Here is a 27,353-nt window from a genome sequence, read left to right as displayed (position 1 = left end):
CTAGTGGAACATCCCTTCAAAAACATTCCCATTTCCTTGTAGAGTCCACAACAGCCCGTTTGCAACCTGATTGTGGAGGCACTCTGTTATAAGGGGGGGGGGCTTCTTTTCCCTTACGGGGTACCTAAGAGCCCATATATGACACAACCCTGATGGCAGAAAGTGAGGAGGAATTAAAGAACCTCTTAATGAGGGTGAAAGTGGAGAGCGCAAAACATGGTCTGAAGCTCAACATCAAAAAGACTAAGATCATGGCCACTGGGCCCATCACCTCCTGGCAAATAGAAGGGGGAGAAATGGAGGCAGGGAGAGATTTTACTTTCTTGGGCTCCATGATCACTGCAGATGGTGACAGCAGTCACGAAATTAAAAGATGCCTGCTTCTTGGGAGAAAGGCGATGGCAAACCTAGACAACATCTTAAAAAGCAGAAACATCACCTTGCCGACAAAGGTCCGTATAGTTAAAGCTATGGTTTTCCCAGTAGTGATGGATGGAAGTGAGAGCTGGACCATAAAGAAGGCTGATCGCCGAAGAATGGATGCTTTTGAATTCTGGTGCTGGAGGAGACTCTTGAGAGTCCCATGGACTGCAAGAAGACAGGATAGCATCTATTACTTTGTTTCAACCATTTGTTGTTGTTGTTTAATCGTTTAGTCTTCTCTTCTCATGCGGCGGCCAAAGTATTGGAGCCTCAGCTTCAGGATCTGTCCTTCCAGTGAGCACTCAGGGCTGATTTCCTTCAGAATGGAGAGGTTGGATCTTCTTGCAGTCCATGGGACTCTCAAGAGTCTCCTCCAGCACCAGAATTCAAAAGCATCCATTCTTCGGCGATCAGCCTTCTTTATGGTCCAGCTCTCACTTCCATAACATCACTAGCCTATTATATATAAGACCTTAAAATTCTTATAACAAGTCTCTCCCCATCCCTCTCTCTACCCGCTTTGGACAGTAATGTGGGGTCTCAGGAAAAGCCACAGAGGCCTGTTCTTGTGCAAGATAATTCTGAAGAGAGGAATGCTACCCCGAGTTAGCAGATAACCTCAGCCACACTTTAGAGGGCTCCAAAATAAGGTGGATGGACTCTTTCAGTACTAAGCCGTCCCCCGCTCCAATGCGCATTTTGCAGCAGTTGCATTCTGCAGAGGGTTCCAGACAAAGTAACAGTGCGCCAAGGTGGATTGATTCTTCTTTATTGGTGGCTCTGCGATGCTTCCCCAAAGCTGCACCACATGCTTGCTAAAGCACAACATCTGGAGAACGAAACGTTACAGGGTTTCAGCAGGAGGTTACAGGATGCGCCCCGGCTGGGGTGAAGCGGTGTGGCCGCCCCCGAACTTTTGCAGTTACGAAACAGCGCTGAAAGCAGGACTTTTGTGTGACAGCCCCAGCAGCATCCTGAGCACAAATCATCATAAACGTTCAATACAAAAGACACCTGGAAATATCCCTGTACGTAGCCACATCAGTCCTAAGCATGTGATTTCTTTACAATGACCACCACCCCTCGATTCACAGTTAATATCTGAAATTCCCAGAGCAACTGTTGTGACCCTAATCACCTCCTCCTAAACATGAACCCAAACCAAGAATCCTACAATTATTATTATTATTATTAAAAAAGCAAAGATGGCTTCTTGATACAAAGAATAATAATAGGAAAGAAAACGTACCACGAGGCTACTTCAAAACGATAAAGGATAAAAGAGGAAGATCCTGGGAAAAGATTTAAAATGTTTGGATGTCCTACCTAGGCAGATGTTTGTTACTACAAACACTGGCCTTTAGGGAAGGAAGTTCTCATAATCTACTTTTCGCTGCCCGCAACCCAGAGACACCCTGATATTTGTGAAGTGAAGCTCCCTCCGATATGCGGAACACAAGCCATGTGGTTTTTAAATGCAGCCTTGGTCCCAGAAAACCTGCCACGAGGCCCCTAGCAGAAACGACCCAAAGGATAATGGGGCGTCATGTTCTGCCCTGGAATGGCTGATTTAGTGAGGCAAAACCCTTCTCTTGCACATCACATCTGCACCATAATCTCCCATAATCTGGGCACCATAATCTGGGCACCATAATCTCCCATAATCTGGGCAGCAGTCTCTCCGCACTCAGAAGCCCAGCGAGCAAACGGAAACAAGACTTTTGGGCTTCAAAGTTTGCCGTCGGAACCTCATTTGGGGGAAGAGAACACCGACATCCCGCTCTCTTCAAACCCTCGAGAAGGCCGGCGCATCCTGGGGCCGAAAAAGGGCAGAACGGAAAGCCCCGGGCAAGACAGGATATTTTTAACAAGCACAAAGTTCCAGCTTCAGGCTACAAGTCAGGGATGTTGCCTGCCATGCTGGGTCCCGGCAGGAGCGCTGCATCATGGGATACGTAGTCCAGGAAGCACGCCACACCAGTGATTAAATAAGGAGCCATAGGTCAAAGAGTCGTTGGGACGCTGGGCCAGGAGGCTGGGCGAGGGGGCGCAGCCCTCGAACCCACGGCCGAGACGGATCTGCTCCCGTCTCCTCACCCCGCCCCAGGAGGGGAGGGCGCTAGCGGATGCCGCAGTCCCCTTCCCCGCCCCGCAGCTTCTCCAGCTCGATGGAGCGCACCAGCTCTTGCACGAACTTCATCTCGGACGCCAGCTGTTTGGCCAGGGCCTCGTATCGGTTCTCGAGCTTCCGGTATCGCCTCTTCAGCCCGTTGGCGGCCAGCGAGGCGCTCCGGGCCTCCTCCTGCGCCTGGCGCTTGAGGGCCTCCGTCTTCTGCATCTCCTGCCGGATCTGCCGCAGGTCCTGGCCCACGGCCTCGTTCTCCTCCTTGTACCACAGCTCCTTCTCCTCGTAGATGGAGCGCAGGGCCTCGATGTCCTCGCGGAAGGACTTCTTGCTCCGCTGAAGCTCGCGAAGGCCCTCCTCGGCCGCCGCCACCTCCTCCATGACCTTGGAGAAGCGCTCAAAGTTGACGTAGGTGTTGTTGGGCGGCATGCTGGAGTGGGACTTGATGGTGTACTCCTTCAGGCGGGTCGTCTTGAGGCGGCGGCGCTCGGGCTTCTTGCCGCTGTCCTCGTTGCGGACGTTCCGGCGCTTGATCACCTGCAAAGGGTCAGCGGGGAGACGCTCAGAAAAGAGGCTCGGGCAGTTGCTTCTCTTTCCCGCCCGCCGTCCCCATTCCAGGGGGTCAGTCTAGAGCAGGGGTCCCCAAGCTAAGGCTCACGGGCCGGATAAGGCCCAAGGGACTCGTTTATTCGGCCCGCGGCGACCCCCGCTGCCCGCTCTTACCAGCGCTGCGCAGCTGCCCACTTCCAGGTTGGAGGAGCACCGGAAATACCGTATTTTTCGCTCTATAAGACGCACATTTTTCCCCTCCAAAAATTAAGGGGAAATGTGTGTACGTCTTACGGAGCAAATGCAGGCTCCTTGGCTTCAGCAATAGCAACGCGAAGCCTCCGAAGCGCAGTGGGAGCGCTCCTGCTGCGCTCCGGAGGCTTCGGGTTGCCTTCACTGAAGCCTGGAGAGAGAGAGGGGTCGGTGCGCACCAACCGCTCTCGCTCTCCAGGCTTCTCCGGAGCACAGCCGGAGCTCCCGCTGCGCTCCGGAGGCTTCGAGTTCCTTTCACTGAAGGGTAGGTGCCCCTTCAGCTAAGGCGCAGCGCCCCTTCAGCTAAGCGGGAGGAGAAATGGAAGGGGTTCCATTTCTCCTGCCGCTTCACTGAAGGGGCGCTGAGCAGAGAGGGGGAGATTATTTTTTTCTCGTTCTCCCCCTCTAAAACAAGGTGTGTCCTATGGTCAGGTGAGTCCTATAGAGCGAAAAATACGGTAAAATGTGCGCATGCACAAGCGTTATTTGCACATGCGCAAGCCTTAGTTCCTGTGCACCTCCGGGTCAGAGGAGGCCCGTGCACATGCGCACAAGCTATTTCCGGTGCTCCTCCAACCCGGAAGTGTGCCAGAAATAGTGTGTGCCCACACATATGGGCAGGCGCTCCTCCGGCATGGAGGCACTGTCCCAAGGCGCAGTAAGTTTGCTGACCCCTGGTCTAGGGGACCCACAGAGTCTCTCCCCACTCAGCAACACCACCCATCCTTTTCATCTGAGACCAAAAGTTTCTTTCTTTTAAATCTTTACACATCTATTTACTTGGGGTTTGGGCTGGGGGTTCATCAGTATGCGGACGATACCCAGCACTAGCTCTGTTTTAAATTGGAACCAGTGAAGGCAGTGAATGTCTTGTGTGAGTGTCTGGAGGCGGTTGGAGGATGGATGGCGGCTATTGGATTGAGGTTGAATCCTGATGAGACAGAAGGACTGTTTTAGGGGGACAGGGGGTGGGCAGGTGTGGAGGACTCCCTGGTCCTGAATGGGGTAGCTGTGCCCCTGAAGGACCAGGTGTGCAGCCTGGGAGTCATTTTGGACTCACAGCTGTCCATGGAGGCGCAGGTTAATTCTGTGTCCAGGGCAGCTGTATACCAGCTCCATCTGGTACGCAGGATGAGACCCTCCCTGCCCGTGGACTGTCTCGCCAGAGTTGTTATCTCCCTGGTTATCTCCCGCTTGGACTACTGCCATGCGCTCTATGTGGGGCTACCTTTGAAGGTGACCAAGAAACTACAACTAATCCAGAATGCGGCAGCTAGACTGGGGACTGGGAGTGGCCCCCGAGACCAGATAACACCAGTCCTGAAAGACCTACATTGGCTCCAAAGAAGTTTCTGAGCACAATTCAAAGTGTTGGTGCTGACCTTTAAAGCCCTAAACGGCCTCGGCCCAGAAAACCTGAAGAAGCGTCTTCACCCCCATCGTTCTGCTCGGACGCTGAGGTCCAGCACCGAGGGCCTTCTGGCAGTTCCCTCCCTGCGAGAAGTGAGGTTACAGGGAACCAGGCAGAGGGCCTTATTGTATCGTAACCTAACGAAAGGGGAGGGGAAGCATCGCGGACCCCTCCAGGACCTCTCCTCCAGTCACCTTGCAGCCCCCACTTCAAAACAAAAGACAAAGTGAGTGAGGAGGATTCTAGAATCCATTTTGAACCTGCAGGTCACAGTCAGGGTGAGCTTGTCAAGAGGAATGTGCCCTTCTTCTGCCACCACCGCCAACCCGTGTGCTTCAGCCCCTTTCACCATCCTTCCCCAGCAGCACCATCTAGCAGTGAAGGCCGCTTACTGGGCCATTTCGTTTTCCAAGGTGGCAGGCAGCTCAATCACCGTCTCCTGAACTTGCCGGCTCCCATCCTCTCCCCAAACTGCCCTCCTCAACATCCCCTTCTTCCTCTGCTTAGTGGCTTAGATCGTAAGGCTTTGCTACCGATCTTACAAATCTGGAAGCCCACCTGGTTCAAGAGCGGGTGAGAAAAATAGCTTAGGAACTGCAAGCCAATATTCTGAAACATCTCGGTTTTTACCTTAATCCATGGATGCTCCAGGCTTTGGTCGATTGTCATCCGCTTCCTGAAACAGAACGAGAAACAGAGGTCAGTTAATAATAATAATAATAATAATAATAATAATAATAATAATAATAATAATAATAATAATTAATAATAAATTATTTATACTCCGCCCTCCCCGGCCAGAGGCGGGCTCAGGGCGGCTAACAACCGTAAAATTACGGTAAAAACATAAGGGGAGGGGATACCACTTTAAAATACAGGTTAAAATCCAATTTAAAATGCAGTTCTGAATTCACTCCACAACTATCTCAACAATAAAACGTCATTGCTTGACTTCCAACGCTTCCATCGAGTGAATTTGGAGGGAGTTCTTCCATTTTTTCTTCTTTTTGCAATTTTTCTTCTTCCTTTCTTCCTTTTCTCATTTTTGTTCTTTTTTAAAAATGTGTGTGCTTATCTGAAAAAAATATGTATGTATGTATTTTGCTTGTATTTTGTAATAATTATGTTCAATAAAATTTAATATTTATATTTAAAAAATAAAATAAAATAAAATGCAGTTCTGTCGGGGAAATCATTAGCGCTGTGGAGTTGGGCCTGAGGGTCACCTGGCCTTTGCAACTAAGCAGTTCTGTTATTCTAACCCCCTTGCAATGCGGGAATCATAGCGGAAGAATCCCTGGCAGATGGCCACACTGTTACGATATGGATGCAATGCGGCAGCGAGCTGCAGCTAGCTGGAAAGCAAAACATGATGGGAATGTTGGGACTGTTCCGTGGGAACAAAGGGACAATCTATTCACTGTGCTGAGCACCAGATTTAGCTCAGAGTGTAATTTGACCTGTACAGGAAGTACAGGAGGTGGCGTTTGTCTCTCTGCTGATGGAGTTTGAAGAGAGCAGACGTGTTTCTCTGTAACGCTGCAAAGTCAGAAATAAAGGCATGTAAATACATTTCTGTCTATCTCTTTCCCCTGCCTGGGGGCAGGGAAGAGTGGTGTGTTCTTCTCACGCCTGAGGAGGATCGCCGATCGTGACCTAGCCTGGATCCTGCTCGGGAATGCAGACAGGGAGGTCAACAGGAGATCAAGCCGGGTGCCTGGAGAATGGCCAGTTTCTCCTGAGAGGCAAGATTTCCTGACACACACAACTTCTGCTTCAACGGAGAGCCCAGCACCTTCCACGGAAGTCCGTTCCACTCTCGGACAGCTCTTGCCTTCAGAAAGTTCTTCCTGCCGTTTAGTCAGAACCTCATCCTTTCCACGGAGGCGCAGGTTACAGCAACAGCCAAGGCGACATTTTTCCACCTTTGCCGCATCAAGCAGTTGGTCCCTTACCTTTCCCACCCCGCCCTCGCCATAGTGATCCATGCGACGGTCACCTCCAGGCTTGACTACTGTAATTTGCTCTACGTGGGGCTGCCCTTGAAGCTGTCCCAGAAACTCCAGCGGGTGCAGAATGCTGCAGCGAGGCTCCTCACGGGGTCTCTGCCATGGGAGCATATTCACCCAGTGCTTTTCCAGCTGCACTGGCTCCCAGTGGAGTACAGGGTCAGATTTAAGGTGCTGCTTTTGACCTTTAAAGCCCTTCACGGCCTAGGACCCTCGTACCTACAGGACCGCCTCTCCCGATATGCCCCATGGGTCCATAAAGGTCCATTAAGGTCCATAAACAGCAACACCCTAGAGGTCCCAGGCCCCAAGGAAGTTAGATTAGCCTCAACCAGAGCCGGGGCCTTTTCAACACTGGCCCCAGCCTGGTGGAACGCTCTGCCTCATGAGACCAGGGCCCTGCAGGATCTGATCTCTTTCCGCAGGGCCTGTAAGACAGAGTTGTTCCACCTGGCCTTTGGCTTAGAATCAATTTAATCCCGACTGGAAGAAATTTAAAGACTACTTAAAGAAATATTGTAAAATTAATGAATGTTAGAAAGATGTTGGATAGAAATTAAGCGGTTTCCAGCTGTAATGCTTTAGGAGATAGGAAAAAAGGATTATAAATGGGTAAAAGTTTTATGGTAAGGATTTGCTGAACTAACAAACTGAAATGGAATACAAAGAAGGGAAGTATGAGGAGGTCGGGGAAAATAAGGGTATGGATGTTATGTTATCGAAAATTAATGTGTGTTTTTAACTGCTTATTATTTTGTATGTTTATTTTTTATTTTTTATTATATTTAATTTTCCCCCCAATAAATATCTTTTTTAAAAAAATAGAATCAATTTAATCCCCGCCCCTTCTTTTTTCCTTTCGCCTCCTGTGATGAGGCTGCATTTTAACATTCTAATGTTGTATTTTAATCTTGTTCTTTAAGTTGTATTTCAATCAGCTTGTTTTTATTCCTGGTTGTTAGCCGCCCTGAGCCCGGTCTTGGCTGGGGAGGGCGGGGTATAAATAAATTTTATTGTATTATTTTTATCTTTGAATCCGTTGATTTGGGTCCTACCAAGCTTGGAGGCAAGTTTGCTTCGCCTTCTCTGTGACAGCCCCCCAGATATGGGTGCTAATTAAGCATCTCCCTCTGAAATGGACAACACGCCAGGGACACGACGGGATTCTGTCCAATACAAGCCCTGTGGAAACTCACTGTAATGGGTATGAGTTACTCGTGCGTAAACTGGTGCCTTTCTCAGTTAATTTGCCTTGTTAAACCTTTCTGACTGCACAGCCCCTTCTCATGGCGGCTGCCTCAGTCGCTGGCAGAATCCGTCACTGGGCGTTTCTTGAACCTCTTCCAACATAAAAGTTGTTTGATGCCCAGTCTCCTCCTCCTCTCACTGCGCGGGAGTCTTCTGCGCAGGGAAGGCATGGGTAGCGGAGGACCTGGGCTCTCCTCACTGATGTCCAGTGAAGAGTCCTGGAGCCCTCTCTCCAATTCCCCCGTCTGCCCCCCTTTATCCCTGGTGTTGCGCTGATTGGCTTCCCCCTCTACTGAGCTGTTTCTCCCCCTGCTGCTGGGTCCTTCGCCAGCATCATCTGGGAGCCTCCCCTTCGCCTCTCGCTCCGATGTCAGTTCCCTGACACTCACCTTGCTCATTTCCTCTTGGTGTTCGAATGGAGCGTGTTGTCCATTCAAGAGAGTGATGCTTAATAATTTTATAAGAAAATACTGCTCCCTTTCCCTTATGGGGTATTCCAGAGCCCATATACAGTGGTACCTCAGGTTACAGACGCTTCAGGTTACATACGCTTCAGGTTACAGACTCCACTAACCCAGAAATAGTACCTTGGGTTAAGAACTTTGCTTCAGGATGAGAACAGAAATCGCGCAGCGGCGGCAGCAGGAGGCCCCATTAGCTAAAGTGGTGCTTCAGGTTAAGAACAGTTTCAGGATAAGAACGGACCTCCGGAACGAATTAAGTACTTAACCCGAGGTACCACTGTAGAGTTCTTAAGTGGGTTCTCCATCGGCAGGAGAAAATGACAGAGGCCAACCAGAGTATATTGAGAAGCAAAGCGGCTAGTAAGCCTGATCTTTATTCAACAGGAGGGAGGCCGAACTCCGAACAATGGTGCGCAAGCCCCTATACAGATTTTGAAATTGGCCACCCTGTAGCCCAAGACCACCCCCCTAAACATCATACATACATCACAGAAGGAGGCGGTCTACAGCAGAAATCCTGCCTGCCAGGATACCTGATCATGGTCACTGAATGCATTACAGTGGTGCCTCGCAAGACAAAAAGAATCCGTTCTGTGATTGTCTGCGTCTAGCGGTTTTTTCGTCTTGCGAAGCAAGCCCATTGAAGGATTAGCGGATTAGCGCTATTAGCGGCTTTTAGCGGCTTATCTGCTGATCGGATCAGCTGATAAGCGGCTTAGCGGCTTAGAAAAAGGGGGGGAGGGGAAAAAACCAGCAGGAACTCGCAAGACATCGTCGTCTTGCAAAGCAAGCCCATAGGAGATTGGTTTTGCGAAGCACCTCCAAAACGGAAAACTCTTTCGTCTAGCGAGTTTTCCGTCTTGCGAGGCATTCGTCTTGCGGGGCACCACTGTACCTGGGCAGCCTGGCCATTCTTTTGTGATGGTTAATACTTTAGTTCCTGAGTTTGGGTCACAGGCTCAACTATTTCATACACAAATATACCCTTAAGACAGGATTCATAAGCAAAAGACAATGGGGAGGCTTTCCCCATTTTCCTCCCTTACTGCAGAGGAATATTTGAGGTCACTGGGAGAGTCAAAGTGGCTTCAGGATTGCTCTCCCGTACTATTTCAGACGCATGGCTTATATATTTAGATATGTGTGCATTTATGAATATTTATTATATATTGTATGGTTACCAGACGCCCCCGTTTCCCGGGGACAGTCCCCGGATTTACAAATCTGTCCCCGGACAAAATCCGTCCCCGGATTTCATTTAATGTCCCCGGATTTATATTTTAAGTGTTGTAGACTCATTAGTAGAGAATGAATGTTGCGTGGTTGGTTCAACGGCACAAGACACATCATACGGGGACTTCCGGCGAGGCAAAATGGCGGCCGCCACGGCAGCGAGCAGCTCTTGAAGCCAGCCGGAGCCAACTGCGCTATCAGGCTGGCTCCAGGCTGCTGAGACTGCCACCGCCGCCGGGGAACTGGGAACACCCAGCGCGTCAACTGGGGGAACCACTGACACACGCGCCCACGACCCAAATTGAGCCGGGAGCGAGAGTGCCTTGCCACCCGGCCGACTGCCCAGTGGCGCTCTGGGGCCAGGAAAACCCCAGAGCCGACGCAGAGACAAGGAGGAGAGGAGAAGGAGAAGGGAGAGAGAGAAAGAAGAAGGAGAAAAAAGAGGGAGCCCCAACCTTGCCGCGCCGCTGCGGAGGGGTAGGAAAAAAATCTGGTAAACTTACTATATTGGAGATCTTAAAATTCTTATAACAGGTGCTTCTAGCGGGTCACACAAGAAGCAACTCCCTTTGCAATGATTCATAGAATCTTAGATTTGCTGAGTCAGAAGGGGGTCGCCAAAGTCATCAATGTGGGGCGCGAACTCACGATTCTGTGACATTATAGAGCATGGATATAGGGAACCTCCTGTCCCTGAGACAACTTTGACCTGCCAGGTTGTCCAGTTTGGCCCATGAAGCTATTTCCCCAAAACCGCATTCACTTCTCAATCCGCTGCAGGGGCTCCGCTGGAGAAGCAGACCGCTGCAGGGAACAGGATTGGGGTCCCTCTGCTGATGGGTTTAAAAGTCAGTCCCGCTTTCTCAGCACGTTCCCACTGGCAAAGCAGCCCCCCCCCCAAGGACGTGTCAGCTTTGACCGCCCACCTGTCAGTCACCTGACATCATGACGTCAGGTGACTGGCAGGCGGTGGCTTTGCCCACCTGTCAAAGTTGACCAGCCGGGTAGGGGAAGAGGCGAAGGCGAGGCTGCGAAAGTCCACTATCCCTATTCTATGCTTTTAGAAGCTGCACGAGGCGGCAGCGCATGAGCAAGAACAAGCTAAACAGGTTTTGCGCATAGGTATCTCACGCTGCCCAATTTATTCTACTTTCTCCGAGGCTTCGGGAAAGGCAAGGAGGGACGTCAGAGGCCTTGAACAAATGTAGGTCAACAGGAAAATATATATTTGCCTTGGGAAAACACCCTTTTCTCTCATTGTTGTCGTTTATGAACATCTGGCCTGGCAAAGAGATCTGTGCAGCCTGGCAAAGAGATCTACATTGGCTCCCAGTAGGTTTCCGAGCACAATTCAAAGTGTTGGTGCTGACCTTTAAAGCCCTAAACGGCCTCGGTCCAGTATACCTGAAGGAGCATCTCCACCTCCATCGTTCTGCCCAGACACTTAGGTCCAGCTCTGAGGGCCTTCTGGCAGTTCCCTTGCTGTGAGAAACCAAGTTACAGGGAACCAGGCAGAGGGCCTTCTCGGTGGTGGCACCCGCCCTGTGGAACGCCCTCCCACCAGATGTCAAAGAGAAAAATAACTACCAAACTTTTAGAAGACATCTAAAGGCAGCCCTGTTTAGGGAAGCTTTTAATGTTTAATAGGTTCTCGTATTTTAGTGTTTTGTTGGAAGCCGCGCAGCGTGGCTGGGGGGACCCAGAAAGATGGGCGGGGTATAAATAATAAATTATTATTATTATTATTATGCCACAGCTTGCGCCGAGCGCATTAGCGTCGCGCTGAGAGAGACCGAGCTATGAATCACGAGGTTCCGCGTTCAAATCTCACCGCTGCCATGAACTTTGAGGGGGTTGGGGGTAGGCTACATGCAGCGATGGCCAAATGTGGCCCTCCAGCTGTTTGAGGACTACAACTCCCATCATCCCTAGCTAACAGGTCAGGGATGATGGGAACTGTAGTCCCAAAACAGACACCCATAACCCATCACCCGCATTTCGTACTTGGGATCCTTGACGAGCAGCCGCCGAATGAAGTCCTTCGCCAGTTCGCTGGTGTTGCTAAAGTACTCCTCGTCAAAGTCATAGTTGACAGCAGAAATGTTGGTCAGAGTTTCCTGCTTCGTTTCGCCCAGGAACGGAGAGGCGCCGCTTAAGCTGCGAGGGCGAAAGGATAAAAAAGGGAGAAGAAACGGCTTTATTTAGGCGTTTTGTAACAACTAACCAAACAATTTAAACCAGGCGTGTCCAAAGCCTGTTTCAGGGGCCTAATCCAGTCCATTTAATCCCATCCCCATGGCAGTACAGTGGTGCCTCGCAAGACGAAATTAATTCGTTCCGCAAGTTTTTTCTTCTTGCGAGTTTTTCGTCTTGCGATGCACGGTTTCCCATAGGAATGCATTGAAAATCAATCAATGCGTTCCTATGGAAACCGCTTGCCAGGCTGGCGGTGCGGAGAAGGGCTTTTCTCCCCACCGCAAGCCTTCAGGACAGGTACGGGAACAGAGGGGAAGGGGCGCAGCGCTTCTCCTCTGTTCCCGGGGCTTGCGGTGGGAGGAGGGTTTTTCCTCCCCACCGCCAACATTCAGAACAGCATTCTGAATGTTGGCGGTGGGAAGGAAAACCCTCCTCCCACCGCAAGTCTTCAGGACAGCCATCCGAAGGCTGGCGCGGGGAGAAGGGCTTTCCGCCCCACCGCCAGCCTTCGGAGGAGGTCTGAGGACAGTGGGGAAGACGCGCTGCGCTTCCCCGCTGTCCCGGAGATTTCCCTATGGGCTTTCGTCTTGCGAAGGAAGCCCATAGGGAAATTCGTTTTGCGAAGCGCTTCCAAAACGGAAAACCCTTTCGTCTAGCGGGTTTTCCGTCTTGCGAGGCGTTCGTCTTGCGGAGCACCACTGTATATGTCCTGGGGGTAAAATCCTAAAAAAAGCTCAGCAAAACTTCAATCCTAAAAAAAAAACAGCTCAACAACTTTGGGGTAAAATTGTAAAAAGAGCTCAACAACTTTGGCCGGCCCTCATGTGTGTTCACTTCCTCAAATCTGGCCCTCTTTGGAAAAAGCTTGGGCACCCCTGATTTAAACCATCGATAAAAAATCCACAGATTTATTTTTTTAAAAAAAAAATTTAAAGCAGGAATCCAAGTCGACGAAGAACATACCATACTCTGGAATCGAAAGCTAGCAAAAGTCTGGGAGGATTAAGTACATAAGGAGGTAGAGTTGCAAGGGGCTCCCCAAAGGTCCTCTAGACCAGTGTTTCCCAACCTTGGGCCTCCAGCTGTTTTTGAACTACAATTCCCATCATCCCTGACCACTGGTCTTGCTAGCTAGGGATGATGGGAGTTGTAGTCCAAAAACAGCTGGAGGCCCAAGGTTGGGAAACACTGCTCTAGACCAACCCCTGCCAGGCAGGGAGCACGGAGAAAGCATCCCTGACAGGGGACCAGCCAACGTCTCTTTAAAAAGATCCGATGGAAAAAACACCATCCACAATCAGGATTCGAACACAAGAGCACTCTCCCATCCCATCCAGAAGGCTCTTGTTATGTCTCTATGATCTTTACGGCATCCGCTGCTCTCGGCCCCCCAGGCTTGTGTGACCCCAAAGCAAGCTGCTGTGCCCTTCGACCACCAGAAGGGCAGCTATGGCTTCCTGGCTGGGCTAAGATCTCCACCCCCCGCGAACCCGAGTTACTGAAGCCACCAGCATGCGCTAAGTGCCGGACATAAAAGGTAAAGGGACCCCTGACCGTTAGGTCCAGTCGTGGCCGACTCTGGGGTTGTGGCGCTCATCTCGCTTTATTGGCCAAGGGAGCCGGGGTACAGCTTCCGGGTCATGTGGCCAGCAGGACTAAGCCGCTTCTGGCGAACCAGAGCAGTGCACAGAAACGCCGTTTACCTTCCCACCGGAGTGGTACCTATTTATCTACTTGCACTTTGACGTGCTTTCGAACTGCTAGGTTGGCAGGAGCAGGGACCGAGCAATGGGAGCTCACCCCATCGCGGGGATTCGAACCGCCGACCTTCTGATCGGCAAGGCCTAGGCTCTGTGGTTTAACCCACAGCGCCACCTGCGTCCCAAGTGCCGGACCTAGGGGGGGAGAAAAACTCAAAACAGTAAGCTAAGCCCCCTCTTCCCCAAAGGCGCTGCACTACTCAACATGCAACCCTTCTGGAGAAGCACAGATTTGTCAAATTGGAAGGGACAGCGGGAGTCATCTATAATAATAATAATAATAATTATTATTATTATTATTATTATTATTATTATTATTATTATTATTATTATTTATTAATTGTACCCCACCCATCTGGCTGGGTCTCCCCAGCCACTCTGGGCGGCTTCCAACAAAGATTAAAAATACGTTAAAATGTCACACATTAAAAACTTCCCTGAACGGGGCTGCCTTCAGATGTCTTCTAAAAGTCAGGTAGTCGTTTATTTCCTTGACATCCGATGGGAGGGAGCCACTACCGAGAAGGCCCTCTGCCTGGTTCCCTGTAACCTCACTTCTCTCAGTGAGGGAACCGCCAGAAGGCCCTCGGCGCTGGACCTCAGCGTCTGGGCAGAACAATGGGGGTGGAGACGCTCCTTCAGGTTTCCTGGGCCAAGGCTGTTAGGGCTTTAATGGGCCCCCTGCAATGAAAGAATCTTTCGCCCCACGTGAGACTCGAACACAAAACCCTGAGGTTAAGAGCCCCGCGCTCTACCGGTGGAGCTATGCTTGTTCTCTGAGCATAGGGCTTGACTTTGCGCAACGTGTTTTGTTTTGAAATACTCACAGGATATAGGTGATGACGCCGATGCTCCTGGAACGAAGGAAGGGAAAGGAAAAGGAGACGATCAACGTACTAGCATCGAAATGTCCCAAAAGACACAGAAACATGGGGTGGGAGATCTGCAATCCCCCCCAAAAAATGCTGCTGGACTCAGCCCTAGACAATGTTAGGGATGACGGGCATTGCAGCCTGACAATGCCTGGTGTTCCCCAGTTGACTCAACAGCCGCGCTGACACACGGCTGAGGACAAGGAGTCAGAAATTAGCAATAAAGGCAGAATCTGGCAGCAGAAAAGGCCACCACCTGAGAGCATCTTTGGGTCCCAGCAGGGAGAAGCAAGAGAAGTGGGATTGCGGCAAAGGGGAAGCTTTTTATTTGAGTTTCTACTGAAATGAGGCTGATTTTATAATGTTGTACTTTAATCTTGTTTTTAAGTTGTTTTTCTACCTGGTGTTAGCCGCCCTTGCCTGGGGAGGGCAGAGTAGAAATAAAATTATTATTATTATTATTATTATTATTCTGTCTGTTTAAATGGAGTTCATATGAATCCCATTTCAAGCTCTTCTGGCGAACCAGAGCAGCGCATGGAAACGCCGTTTACCTTCCCGCCGGAGCGGTACCTCCTTATCTACTTGCACTTTTGACGTGCTTTTGAACTACTAGGTTGGCAGGAGCAGGGACTGAGCAACGGGAGCTCACCCCGTCACGGGGATTCGAACCGCCGACCTTCTGATCGGCAAGCCCTAGGCTCTGTGGTATAACCCACAGTGCCACCCGCGTCCCATCACAGCGAAGTTATTGTGCATTAAATAATAATAATAATAATAATAATAATAATAATAATAATAATAATAAAATTCCACAAGAAATCTAAGCCAAGCTTATTTTACTCACCACATATCAGCCTCCAGGCCCAAAGGTTCGTAGTTGACTATTTCTGGAGCTTTGGAGAGAGGGATGAGAAAAAAATAAGCATTTCTGGGACAGAGAACCTGCCAGATCTGTGCACCTGCCTCTCAAATACTTTGTGGCTCCGGATTCATGGAGATAGGTAAAGGTTAAGGTAAAGGACTCCTGGATGGTTCAGTCCTGTCCAAGGCGACTCTGGGGTTGTGACGCTCATCTTGCTTTCAGGCTGAGGGAGCCAGCATTCTATCTATCTATCTATCTATCTATCTATCTATCTATCTATCTATCTATCTATCTATCTATCATTCGTCCACAGACAGCTTTCTGGGCCATGTGGCCAGCAGGACTAAACCGCTTCTGGCGCAACAGGACACCGTGACGGAAACCAGAGCGCACGGAAAGGCCGTTTACCTTCCTGCCGGAGTGGTACCTATTTATCTACTTGTGCTGGTGTGCTTTCGAACTGCTAGGTTGGCAGGAGCAGGGACCGAGCAACGGGAGCTCACTCCATCGCGGGGATTCGAACCACCGACCTTCTGATCGGCAAGCCCAAGAAGCTCAGTGGTTTAGACCATCCTCTCCTCTCCAGGCTGAGGGTTTCTCCTGCTTGCTCGCCCCTCACCCATCAACCACCCCAGTCCATTGCACTCCCCCAACATCCTGCTCTCACACACATACCTACAAACTCGGGAGTGCCAAAGATGTTTTTGAACTCGTTCCCTGCTTCAATCTTGTGGGCAATGCCAAAGTCAATCAGCTTGATGCGAGGGCTTGGGACGTTCTTATCAAGGAGCATGATGTTTTCAGGCTGGGAGGGGGAAACGTTGAGAGAACACATGAGCACCAAGTCTCTGCCGCCAGAGGATCAGGGTAATGGTGTTTTTATTATTCACAAGCTGCTCATCTGACCGAGTTTGCCCCCTGCCACTCTGGGCGGCTTCCAACAGAATATTAAAAAACAAAACATCAAATAATAATAATAATAATAATAATAATAATAATAATAATTAAAAGCCAGCCACTCTGGGCGGCTTCCAACAAAGACCAAAAATACACTAAAATGTCACACATTAAAAACTTCCCCGAACAGGGCTGCCTTCAGATGTCTTCTGAATGTCAGGTAGTTGTTTATCTCCTTGAAATCTGGTGGGAGGGCGTTCCACAGGGCGGGCGCCACCACCAAGAAGGCCCTCTGCCTGGTTCCCTGTAACCTCACTTCTCACAGAGATGGAACCGCCAGAAGGCCCTCGGCGCTGGACCTCAGTGTCCGGGCAGAAGGATGGAGGTGGAGACACTCCTTCAGATATACTGGACAGAGGCCGTTTAGGGCTTTCAAGGTCAGCACCAACACTTTGAATGGTGCTCGGAAACGTACTGGGAGCCAATGTAGGTCTTTCAAGACCAGTGTTATGTGGTCCCAGCGGCCACTCTCAGTCCCCAGTCTAGCTGCCGCATTCTGGATTAGTTGTAGTTTCCGGGTCACCTTCAAAGGGAGCCCCACGTAGAGCGCATTGCAGTAGTCCAAGTGAGAGATAACCAGAGCATGCACCACTCTGGCAAGATAGTCCGCGGGAAGGTAGGGTCTCAGCCTGCGTACCAGATGGAGCTGGTACGAAATGTTAAGAACAACCCAATATAGGGCTGCCTTCAGATGTCTTCTAAAGGTTGTACAGTGGTACCTCAGGTTAAGTACTTAATTCATTCCGGAGGTCTGTACTTAACCTGAAACTGTTCTTAACCTGAAGCACCACTTTAGCTAATGGGGCCTCCCGCTGCCGCCGCCACGCAATTTCTGTTCTCATCCTGAAGCAAAGTTCTTAACCTGAGGTACTATTTCTGGGTTAACAGAGTCTGTAACCTGAAGCGAATGTAACCTGAAGCGTATGTAACCCGAGGTACCACTGTATGCTTACTTGACATCTGATGGGAGGGTGCCACCACCGAGAAGGCCCTCTGCCTGGTTCTCTGCAACCTCACTTCTCTCAGTGAAGGAACTGTCAGAAGGCCCTTGGAGCTGGACCTCAGTAACGCTCCTTCAGGTATTCAGAGCCAAGGCTGTTTCCAGCCTTAAAGATCATCACCAAAACTTTGAATTGTGCTCGGAAACGTACTGGGAGTCAACATAAATTCCTCAGGACCGGTGTTATATGCTCCTGGTGGCCGCTCCCAGTCACCAACCTCGGACCCACATACCTACGGGACCACCTCTCCTGGTATGCCCCGTGGAGGACCTTAAGACCCACAAATAACACCGCTTTGGAGGTCCTGAGCCTCAAGGAGGTTAGCTGGTCTCAACTAGGGCCAGGGCCTTTTCAGTACTGGCCCCGACTTGGTGGAACGCTCTGTCACAAGAGACTAGGGCCCTGTGTGACTTGACATCTTTCCGCAGGGCCTGCAGGACAGAGCTGTTCCGCCTGGCCTTTGGTTTGGACTCTGTCTGACCCTTATGTTCTCCTCTCCCCTTATGGTCTTGATTTATCAGCTACTTTAAAATGAGGCTGCATTTTAAATTGCATTTTCACCTGTATTTTAAATTGGGTTTTTTTCCCCTTTACCTCCCCCCCCCCTTTCCCCCCTATTATGTTTTTATTGTGATTTTATTGGTGTTAGTCGCCCTGAGCCCAGCTCTGGCCGGGAAGGGCGGGGTATAAATAAAAAAATATTATTATGATTGTTATTATATTGTGTGAGCAGGATCTCACCTTGAGGTCAAAGTGGGCGATGCGTTTGGAGTGGAGGTAGTGGACGCCGTCCAAAATCTGCTTGAGGAATTGCGTAGCCTCCTCCTCGGTCAGCGACTCCTTTTCGGCCAGGAAATCGAAGAGCTCTCCACCGGAGACCAGCTCCAGGATCAACACCACGTCCGTCTTGTTCTCGAAGATGTCGTGCAGCGTGATGATGTTGGGGTGCTGGATCTCGCGCAGGATGTCGACCTCCCGCTCGATCTCCTCGCGGCTCACCCCGCGGCGGCTGGAGGACAGGCGGCGCTTCTTGATGAACTTGGCCGCGTATTCCAGGCCGCTCTTCTTCTCGCGGCACTTGCGCACGATCGCAAACTGGCCGCTGAGAGGGAGAGAGAGGGACGGAAAACGTTCACTTGCAGTCATACCTCGGGTTATAGCCGCTTCAGGTTGCGTTTTTTCAGGTTGCGGACGCCGAAACCCGGAAGTATGGGTTACGTCCGGGTTTCGACGGTCGCACATGCGCAGAAGCGTCAAATCGCACTTTGCATATGCGCAGAAGCGCCAAATAGCAACCCACGCGAGTTGCGAAAGCTGTGGGTTGCGAACGTGCATCCCGCACGGATCACGTTCGCGACCCGAGCGTGCACTGTATTTTATTTTTATTTTAAATTTTGCTTATGCCGTTCATTTTTATACATTTCACTAATTTTACAGTCCTTTTGACATTTCAAATCTTGACTTCCTTCCCCTTTTTCTGAGACTCCTATTTCAGACACCGCACATCATTCCTCTGTGTAAGGTAAAGGTAAAGGGAACCCTGACCATTAGGTCCAGTCGTGAACGACTCTGGGGTTGCGGCACTCATCTCGCTTTATTGGCCGAGGGAGCCGGCGTACAGCTTCTGGGTCATGCGGCCAGCAGGACTAAGCCGCTTCTGGCGAACCAGAGCAGCGCAGGGAAACGACGTTTACCTTCCCGCTGGAGTGGTACCTATTTATCTACTTGCACTTTGACGTGCTTTCGAACTGCTAGGTTGGCAGGAGCTGGGACCGAGCAACGGGAGCTCACCCTGTCATTGCGGGGATTCGAACCGCCGACCTTCTGATCGGCAAGTCCTAGGCTCTGTGGTTTAACCCACAGCGCCACCCGCATCCTAAACATTTCCTACTCGGAACCGGGAAGCTTCACTCCCAAACAAATCCAGCTTCACTGGGCAATATACTGGTCATAATATAGACACAGAAGCATGGGAACGATTGTGGAATACGGATATAAAAATTACAGCATGTTACAGTTTAAGAGAAAATTATATGAAAATGATATATCATTGGGATCTAACACCAAGTCAACTGGCAAAAATGTATAAATCTAAATCAAACAAGTGTTGGAAATGTAAAGAGAAAGAAAGTTCTTTTTAATCATATGTGGTGGTCTTGTAGTAAGGTTAAGGCTTACTGGGAAATGATATATAAGGTAGCCCCACGTCCAGTATACCTGAAGGAGCGTCTCCACCCCCATCGCTCCAAGGGTCTTCTGGCGGTTCCCTCACTGCGAGAAGCCAAGTTACAGGGAACCAGGCAGAGGGCCTTCTTGGTGGTGGCACCCGCCCTGTGGGACGCCCTCCCACCAGATGTCAAAGAGAAAAACAACTACCAGACTTTTAGAAGACATCTGAAGGCAGCCCTGTTCAGGGAAGCTTTTAATGTTTGATGTATTACAGTATTTTAATATTTTTTGGGAAGCCGCCCAGAGCGGCTGGGGAAGCCCAGCCAGACGGGCGGGGTATAAATAAATTATTATTATTATTATTATTATTATTATTATTATTATTATTATTCCACAAAATGGTTCTATGAAGCCAGGCAGGAGGACCAGGAGTATGAAACTGAAGGAGATATTTTGCAGAAAGGGGATATTTGTGGATTTCCCCGTGCTCCAACGCGGACCCAGTTAGCACAAGGCACATTCCTGACGCTCCCGCTGTAGCTTTATGAGGCTTTGCCCTCGGGTGGGGAAAAAATATTGCACCTGGGAAAGGGAAGTGGGAGTCAACAGACACTCAAGGAATAGTTTCAGAGAAAAGGCTTTTATTTCTACCATCCATGAACTGGTAGAAGGAGCAAGTGGGATAAGTCACAAAAAGCATGCACGAAATTCACAGTCATGTGCACAAGCATATATACCCCTTTCCAGTTCCCTCCTCCTTTCTCCTCCTTCTTCCAGAGTCCTGCCCCATGTTGAGGTTCCTGAGCATGGACAGAAAGCTGTCTTGGGACTATTGCGGACTCTTGGCAGGAAAGGGGGTTGAGGGGGTTTTCAGAGTGTTCCCGTTGTTTCATTCTTGTGCCTTGGCATGGTTCCCGGAGAGAAAGCAAGTTGCAACGTGGTTCTGAGAAAGGCCTGAGAAGACAATGGGCTCCGTTCTCGACCTTGTTGCAATCTTTTTAGTTACAGCAAGCGGAATGTTTCTGATGCTTAGCTGCTGAGAAAATGATTTTGAAAAGCTTTGAGAAGCTTTGAGCCTGCTTTGGGGGGGTGACTTCGGGCCTAGGTGGGGTCACCTGTCCTCACCTTCCTTCACCGTCTGCCGCAGCAAAGAAGCACTTCCTGGTTTTTGTGAGCGTGAAAAAGCTGGGAGAAATCTACACTAGTTGCTAAAAAAGGAGAAAATGTCCGTCACACGCGCATATTGTTCCACAAATTCTGGAGTCTTTCCATAGAAGGAAAGGCCTACGGAAGAAGGAAAAACCTCTTTGCGCTCTGTTTTAATAAAGCCGCAGGCACGGGGCATCAAAATGCAGCTATTTACATTTTTCAAAGGTGAGATCACACAGCAAGCTAGCTTTCCATATACGGTTGCCGTTGCAAAAAGAAAACGACAAGGAAGCAGAACAAAAGCGGCTGGACCTGATTTATTTCTGCTGGCCATCAGCAAAAATTCATCCGGACGGAGAGCAATGAGGCTGGCGGACGGGGGGGGGGCGGGGGGAGAGAACAAACAGATTTAGCACACAAGGGTTTTCTTTAAAAAAAGGAAAAATAAGTGGACTGGCTTTGGTTTCTCAGTTCACAGTTCACCATCATGTCCAAAAAAAGGTGGGGGGTTGATTTAATTGGGATCTTAAATAGGGCTGCCATATTCACCAAAGTGAAAATCTGGACAAAGTTGCGGGGTTATTTTTTGGGGGGGGGGGGGAACGACGACGAAATTGTTGAGCCTTTTTTAGGGAACATATCTCGTATAAAATTTAAGATTCTGGGGGATTTTTTTATAAGCATTTTTTATTTCTTGGGGGATTTTTTAAAAAAATTCTTGTCAAGAGAAATTTGCAGCCAGAAAATTTGTATGATCATTTTGTGAGATTCTCGTGACTTTCCCCAACATCCCCTAACATGGGTCCTTATTACAATAATTAAGACTACATATCAATACGTTCTCCGCTATTTTGATTTGTCCAAATGGTCCATAACCTTCGTTACTTTACAAGTGATTCTTATAGTCCAGCTAAAGTTTTGATTTGCTTACAATGGTCTCCTATTTAAATTATAAAATTTTCCTGTTCCTTTTTAAAGTCCGTGTCTTCTTAGTTAGGATTTTTTTTTTACAGTTATATATATAAAAAAAGACTGATTTGGTAATACTTAGAGATAAAAATTGATAATACTATCAGAAATATGTAGACCAATGAAATGATTGCAAGGTTTAATAAGTTAACTGTTTATATTTGGGCAACTTTTCTGCTGTGCTTTATTGGAAGGAGAAAAATAATCATAACAATTTAAACAATTTATTTTAACTAAAACAATAACGTTATAGCATATGTATCCATGTTTGTTAACTGATGTGGTTAAATAATTTAAAAAAATAAACTTAGACTAAAAAAATAAACTTACTCATGAAAAACAAATCCTTATTTCCTGATGGACTACCGTATAATGTAACTTAAATAGAAAATCACCTTTAGATAGATTTTTCCTCCGAAACCATTTTATTTTAAAAATCCAATTTATTTTTTTAAAGAAAATCGATTTAAATAAAAGAAATCCAATTTAAATTTTAAAAAAATCCAATTTAAATAAAAAAAATCATTTTAAAAAAAAATCATTGATTTTTATATTCACCCTGGCGGGATTTACGTCCACACAATAAGCATACAATAAGGCTGCCCTACGGCTACCAAAGAGGTGACGGTGTTGCAAAGGTCTGGGGCCGAATCCTGTGTACAGTGGTGCCTCGCAAGACGAAAAGAATTCGTTCCGCGAGTCTTTTCGTCTTGCGATGCTTTTCGTCTTGCGAAGCACGGTCCGTCGCAACTGCGCCTCTTCAAGCGGCTTTAAAAAAAAAGCGCAAGACGTCTTCGTCTTGCGAAGCAAGCCCATAGGGAAATTCGTCTAGCGAAGCAACGCAAAAACGGAAAACCCTTTCGTCTAGCGAGTTTTTCGTCTTGCGAGGCATTCGTCTTGCAGGGCACCACTGTATATCGTCAGATCAGGGTGAGTCCGCAATATTGGGCAAGGATCTCGCATCACCCCCTGAAACCAAAGTTGCGACACCCGTGGATTCTGAGTTCGGGATATGGGCGAGATCCTTGCAACACCCTCACTTCCTTTTCCCAGGCTTGGGGGGGGGGGGACGGGAACTGCCTCAAATCTGCTGGCCAGACTGGAATTACTCAAGACAGGAAACGTCCCTGAAATAATTTGTGCAGCTGACGCACAAGTCAAGAATGCAGAAACGCCACAAGCGATGCTCCAGGGCGATCTGAAATTCTAGTGTGAAGTCAGAACCCGCTTGTGTGAGGCAAGCGCACAGGATGTAAACACAAATAAATAGCCGAAAAATCGAACCAGGGTCTGAAGTTTTAAGCCCCAGCATGGCAACAGCCTCCTAGGCTGCCAGTCCCTTGGGTCCTGAAGGTTTCCTCTAATCTCCACAATTTTTACTATCTTTTATGTTTTACCTTTTATAATATTCATTTAAAGACCCTTAAGATATCAACGGGACGCGGGTGGCGCTGTGGGTTAAACCACAGAGCCTAGGACTTGCCGATCGGAAGGTCGGCGGTTCAAATCCCCGCAATGACGGGGTGAGCTCCCGTTGCTCGGTCCCTGCTCGTGCCAACCTAGCAGTTTGAAAGCATGTCAAAGTGCAAGTAGATAAATAGGTACTGCTCTGGCGGGAAGGTAAATGGTGTTTCCATGCGCTGCTCTGGTTCGCCAGAAGCGGCTTAGTCCTGCTGGCCACATGACCCGGAAGCTGTACGCCGGCTCCCTTGGCCAATAAAGCGAGATGAGCACCGCAACCCCAGAGTCGGCCACGACTGGGCCTAATGGTCAGGGGTCCCTTTACCTTTACCTTTTAAGATATCAACAACTATCCCTTCTTCTCTTTCCATGGTTCACTTTGCATAACATAAATCCCTGCGTATTTTACAAAAGCCACGCCATTCCATATTCCATTACTGCATCCATCAAAACTGATTTACACGGTTGAATTTATCTTAATGCTGCCCACATTTTCAAATAAACACAATTTCCCCCCATATATTCAATAAATGCTTTCCAATCTTCTCTAAACGTATGTTCTTCTTGTTCTCGCACTCTGTATCAGGGGTCAGCAAACTTTTTCAGCCGGGGGCCGGTCCACTGTCCTTCAGACCTTGTGGGGGACCGGACTATATTAAAGAAATGAACGAATTCCTATGCCCCACAAATAACCCAGGGATGCATTTTAAATAAAAGAACACATTCTACACGTGTAAAAACACACTGATTCGCGGACCATTCACGGGCCGGATTTAGAAGGCGATTAGGCCGCATCCGGTCCCCGGGACTTAGTTTGCCTACCCATGTTCTATATATTAAGTCTGCAAGCTGCGCATATTCTGTCAGCTTAAATTACAATCCTCTTTAGTTGGGACCTCGCTCGTTTTCCATTTTGGGGCTAACAAAACACGGGCTGCAGTAGTAGCATACATAAATAACCTTTTTTGACACCTGGGAATTTCCTTCTGAATTATCCCCAACGAAAAGGACTCTGGTGCTGTTGTTTTTTTTGAAAAAGTACTTTTAAATATTATTTTTTTCAATTCATTACGAATTATTTCCCAATACTGTTTTACAAGCCAGTCCATTCTGTTATGGCGTCCCCGAGCTCTTTACAAAAAGGCACTTTGAACTAACCTGAACCAACAAAAGCTGCAGGCTGTTTATCAACGATGATTCGCTGAGGTTTCCAAGGGAGAAGTTGGAATTGTCCATGGGAGTTTTGCGATATCATCACGAATTGATCAGCAATAAATAACTTACACCAGCGCAAACACAAACAATCACACCTTGTTTCCTATAAATTCACCATTGGGGAACACACATATTCTTGGAGATTTCTTGCCTTTTTATTGCTGGTAGTTGTCGACACAGAGGTCCAGTGCTGAGGGCCTTCTGGCGGTTCCCTCGCTGCGAGAAGCCAAGTTACAGGGAACCAGGCAGAGGGCCTTCTCGGTGGTGGCACCCGCCCTGTGGAACGCCCTCCCACCAGATCTCAAATAGAAAAATAACTACCAAACTTTTAGAAGACATCTGAAGGCAGCCCTGTTTAGGGAAGCTTTTAATGTTTACTAGGTTATTGTATTTTAGTGTTTTGCTGGAAGCCGCCCAGAGTGGCTGGGGAAACCCAGCCAGATGGGTGGGGTATAAATAATAAATTATTATTATATTATTATTATTATTATTATTAACTAGGCTGCTCCTCCCTCGTTCCACATTCCTGCCTAATTACCTCCTCTCCATGCTCTCCCCCTCTGTCAGCAATGGGACGCAGCTGACACTTTATTATTATTATTATTATTATTATTATTATTATTATTATTATTATTATTTCTCTCTCACAAACACAGGCAAAACATGCAAGCATTTGCACAACAAATTACTCAGCCAGCTCACCTGCCCAGTTCTTCTTCCATCTCGTAGTAATCCTCCACATTTTCTTGGCGGAAAGTGGACATGGCTTCCTCTGCCCCGCCCCCCGGGAAAAGCAGCTGTCACCAAATTTCCAGACTGCCCGGCGCTGGATCAATGCTAAAGGAAGAGGAAGGATAAAAATCAGTCAAATGTTCCTGCAACGGAGGAAAGGAAAGTGACTGGGAGTGACCGCCAAGACCATATAACACCGGTCCTGAAAGATCTTCATTGGCTCCCAGTACGTTTCCGAGCACAATTCAAAGTGTTGGTGCTGACCTTGAAAGCCCTAAATGGCCCAGTAGACCTGAAGGAGTGTCTCCACCCCCACCGTCCAGTCCGGACACTGAGGTCCAGCTCCGAGGGCCTTCTGGCGGTTCCCTTGCTGTGAGAAGTGAGGTTACAGGGAACCAGGCAGAGGGCCTTCTCGGTGGTGGCGCCCGCCCTGTGGAACGCCCTCCCAGCAGATGTCAAGGAAATAAACAACTATTTTACTTTTAAAAGACAACTGAAGGCAGCCCTCTTTAGGGAAGCTTTTAATATTTGTTGAATCGTTGTATTTTAATATTCTGCTCAAAGCCGCCCAGGGAAGTTTTTAATGTCTGATGCTGTCTTGTTTTAAATATTTGGTTGGAAGCCGTCCAAAGTGGCCGGGGAAACCGAGTCAGATGGGCGGGGTATAAATAACAAATTATTATTATTATTATTATTATTATTATTATTATTATTATTAAAGGAACAACCACTGTAAAATCACACATTATTATTATTATTATTATTCCCTGCCTTTTTCCCGTGACAGGAACTCAAGGTGGCTTCCTTCGGAGACTCCTTTCTCGCCTGCTGCTCCCCCATCCCTAGAGATTCCAGCCCCCCAACCTTCCTCCACCCCCCAAAAGAATCCAAGCCCCATTCACACACACATCAGTTGCCTCCCAGACCCACAGACCCCTCTGCACCCTATCTTTCCAAAAGTGGCGGCCCTGCGACTTAACCCCATATCAAAAGCATCCCCACAACTTAACCCCTTCCTTCCCATCAAAAGCAGCCCCACAACTTAACCCCTTCCCTCCCATCAAAAGCATCACGACTTAACCCCTTCCCTCTCATCAAAAGCATCACGACTTAACCCCTTCCCTCCCATCAAAAGCATCACGACTTAACCCCTTCCCTCCCATCAAAAGCAGCCCCACAACATCAAAAGCAGCACCCCCCACGACTCAACCCCACCCCTCCCATCAAAAGCAGCCCAACCTCAAAACGTAACCCCTTCCCTCCCATCAAGTGCCTGCCCCCACGACTTAACGTGAAAAGCACCCCCACAACTTAACCCCTTCCCTCCTGGCTCAAACCACCACCACCCCCCTCCCGGCAGCCGTTTCTTAGAACCACAGAAGTGCAGAGCTGGAAGGGACCCGCCAGGGTCATCTAGTCCAGCCCCACATTTCCTCCCCACCCACCCCTCAGGTGGGGGGGGACCCCAACCCTATATTTCTGGAAACTCCCCCCCTCCTCCTTCCCTGCCTCCCTAACAAAGCCTTTTCCCACGAGCAACCCCCCACGAGCCCCAGCCTCAAACCCCTGGGGTCTCAGAGCCCCACATATCTGCCCCCCGCCCCCTTTTCAATAAATCTAGGGCTCCCCCTAAACAAAAGCACCTCTTTCGCGATTTCCACTTCCAAACCCATATTTAATAGCATCAAAAAGCAAAATATCCTCCTGCAAACGAGCGCAGCCTCCACCCCCCAAAAGCCCCCCACACCCCATCGCCCACCTTAGGAGGGCGAGAGCGCGCCCGGGAGGCGAGGAAGGCGCGTCCCCGAGAGAGACAGCGAGAGGCAAGGCGCCGCGTCCGCCCGCATTCCAACACTGGCCGCAGCGGCTCTCCCCATTGGCTAAAGCGCGGAGGTGACGTCACAGTCCCGGGCTCCGGCGCCTCCCCCGCATCCCCGGGCAGGCGGTGACGTCATCCATTCAGCCAGCAAGGCAGCCGGGCCGGCCTATCAGGGGCGCAGCAGAAGCAGCAAACTCCTTGCAGATTTGGCTTTTTTGCTGCATGCAAGTTCTTAAAAGAAATGGGAGTTCCTGATCACCTCATCTGTCTCCTGAGAAATCTCTATGCGGGACAAGAAGCTACAGTTAGAACTGGATATGGAACAACTGACTGGTTCAAAATTGGAAAAGGAGTACGGCAAGGCTGTATATTGTCTCCCTGCTTATTTAATTTATATGCAGAATTCATCATGCGAAAGGCTGGGCTGGATGAATCCCAAGCCGGAATTAAGATCGCTGGAAGAAATATCAGCAA

General features: G+C 48.9%; 1 protein-coding gene and 1 long non-coding RNA gene across 3 annotated transcripts in view; one reads left to right on the top strand and one right to left on the bottom strand.

The window, feature by feature from the left end:
- LOC310697655 overlaps nucleotides 1–27,353 on the top strand; it is a 147,591-nt gene that overhangs the window by 55,754 nt on the left and 64,484 nt on the right. The gene's annotated exons all lie outside the window — the stretch shown is intronic.
- Nucleotides 1,177–27,079, bottom strand: DAPK3 (death associated protein kinase 3). 2 transcript variants are annotated; one of them, XM_083483974.1, is made up of 9 exons: nucleotides 26,820–27,079; nucleotides 25,031–25,165; nucleotides 18,107–18,467; nucleotides 16,083–16,212; nucleotides 15,390–15,438; nucleotides 14,498–14,524; nucleotides 11,719–11,871; nucleotides 5,391–5,436; nucleotides 1,177–3,085 (listed from the first exon to the last, which is right to left on the bottom strand). In XM_083483974.1, the coding sequence occupies exons 2-9, from the start codon at nucleotides 25,090–25,092 to the stop codon at nucleotides 2,543–2,545; spliced, it is 1,371 nt and encodes a 456-aa protein (XP_083340100.1). In that variant the 5' UTR covers nucleotides 25,093–25,165; nucleotides 26,820–27,079; the 3' UTR covers nucleotides 1,177–2,542. The 2 variants fall into 2 exon arrangements, with proteins under 2 accessions (XP_083340100.1, XP_083340101.1); XM_083483975.1 differs by having other exon boundaries at nucleotides 26,704–26,822.

The sequence above is a fragment of the Podarcis liolepis genome, assembly GCF_965112155.1.
Source record: "Podarcis liolepis genome assembly, chromosome: 18".
NCBI lineage: Eukaryota > Metazoa > Chordata > Lepidosauria > Squamata > Lacertidae > Podarcis > Podarcis liolepis.
The sequence above is the reverse complement of the archived record's forward strand: the minus strand, read 5'-3'. Positions and strand labels throughout refer to the sequence as shown.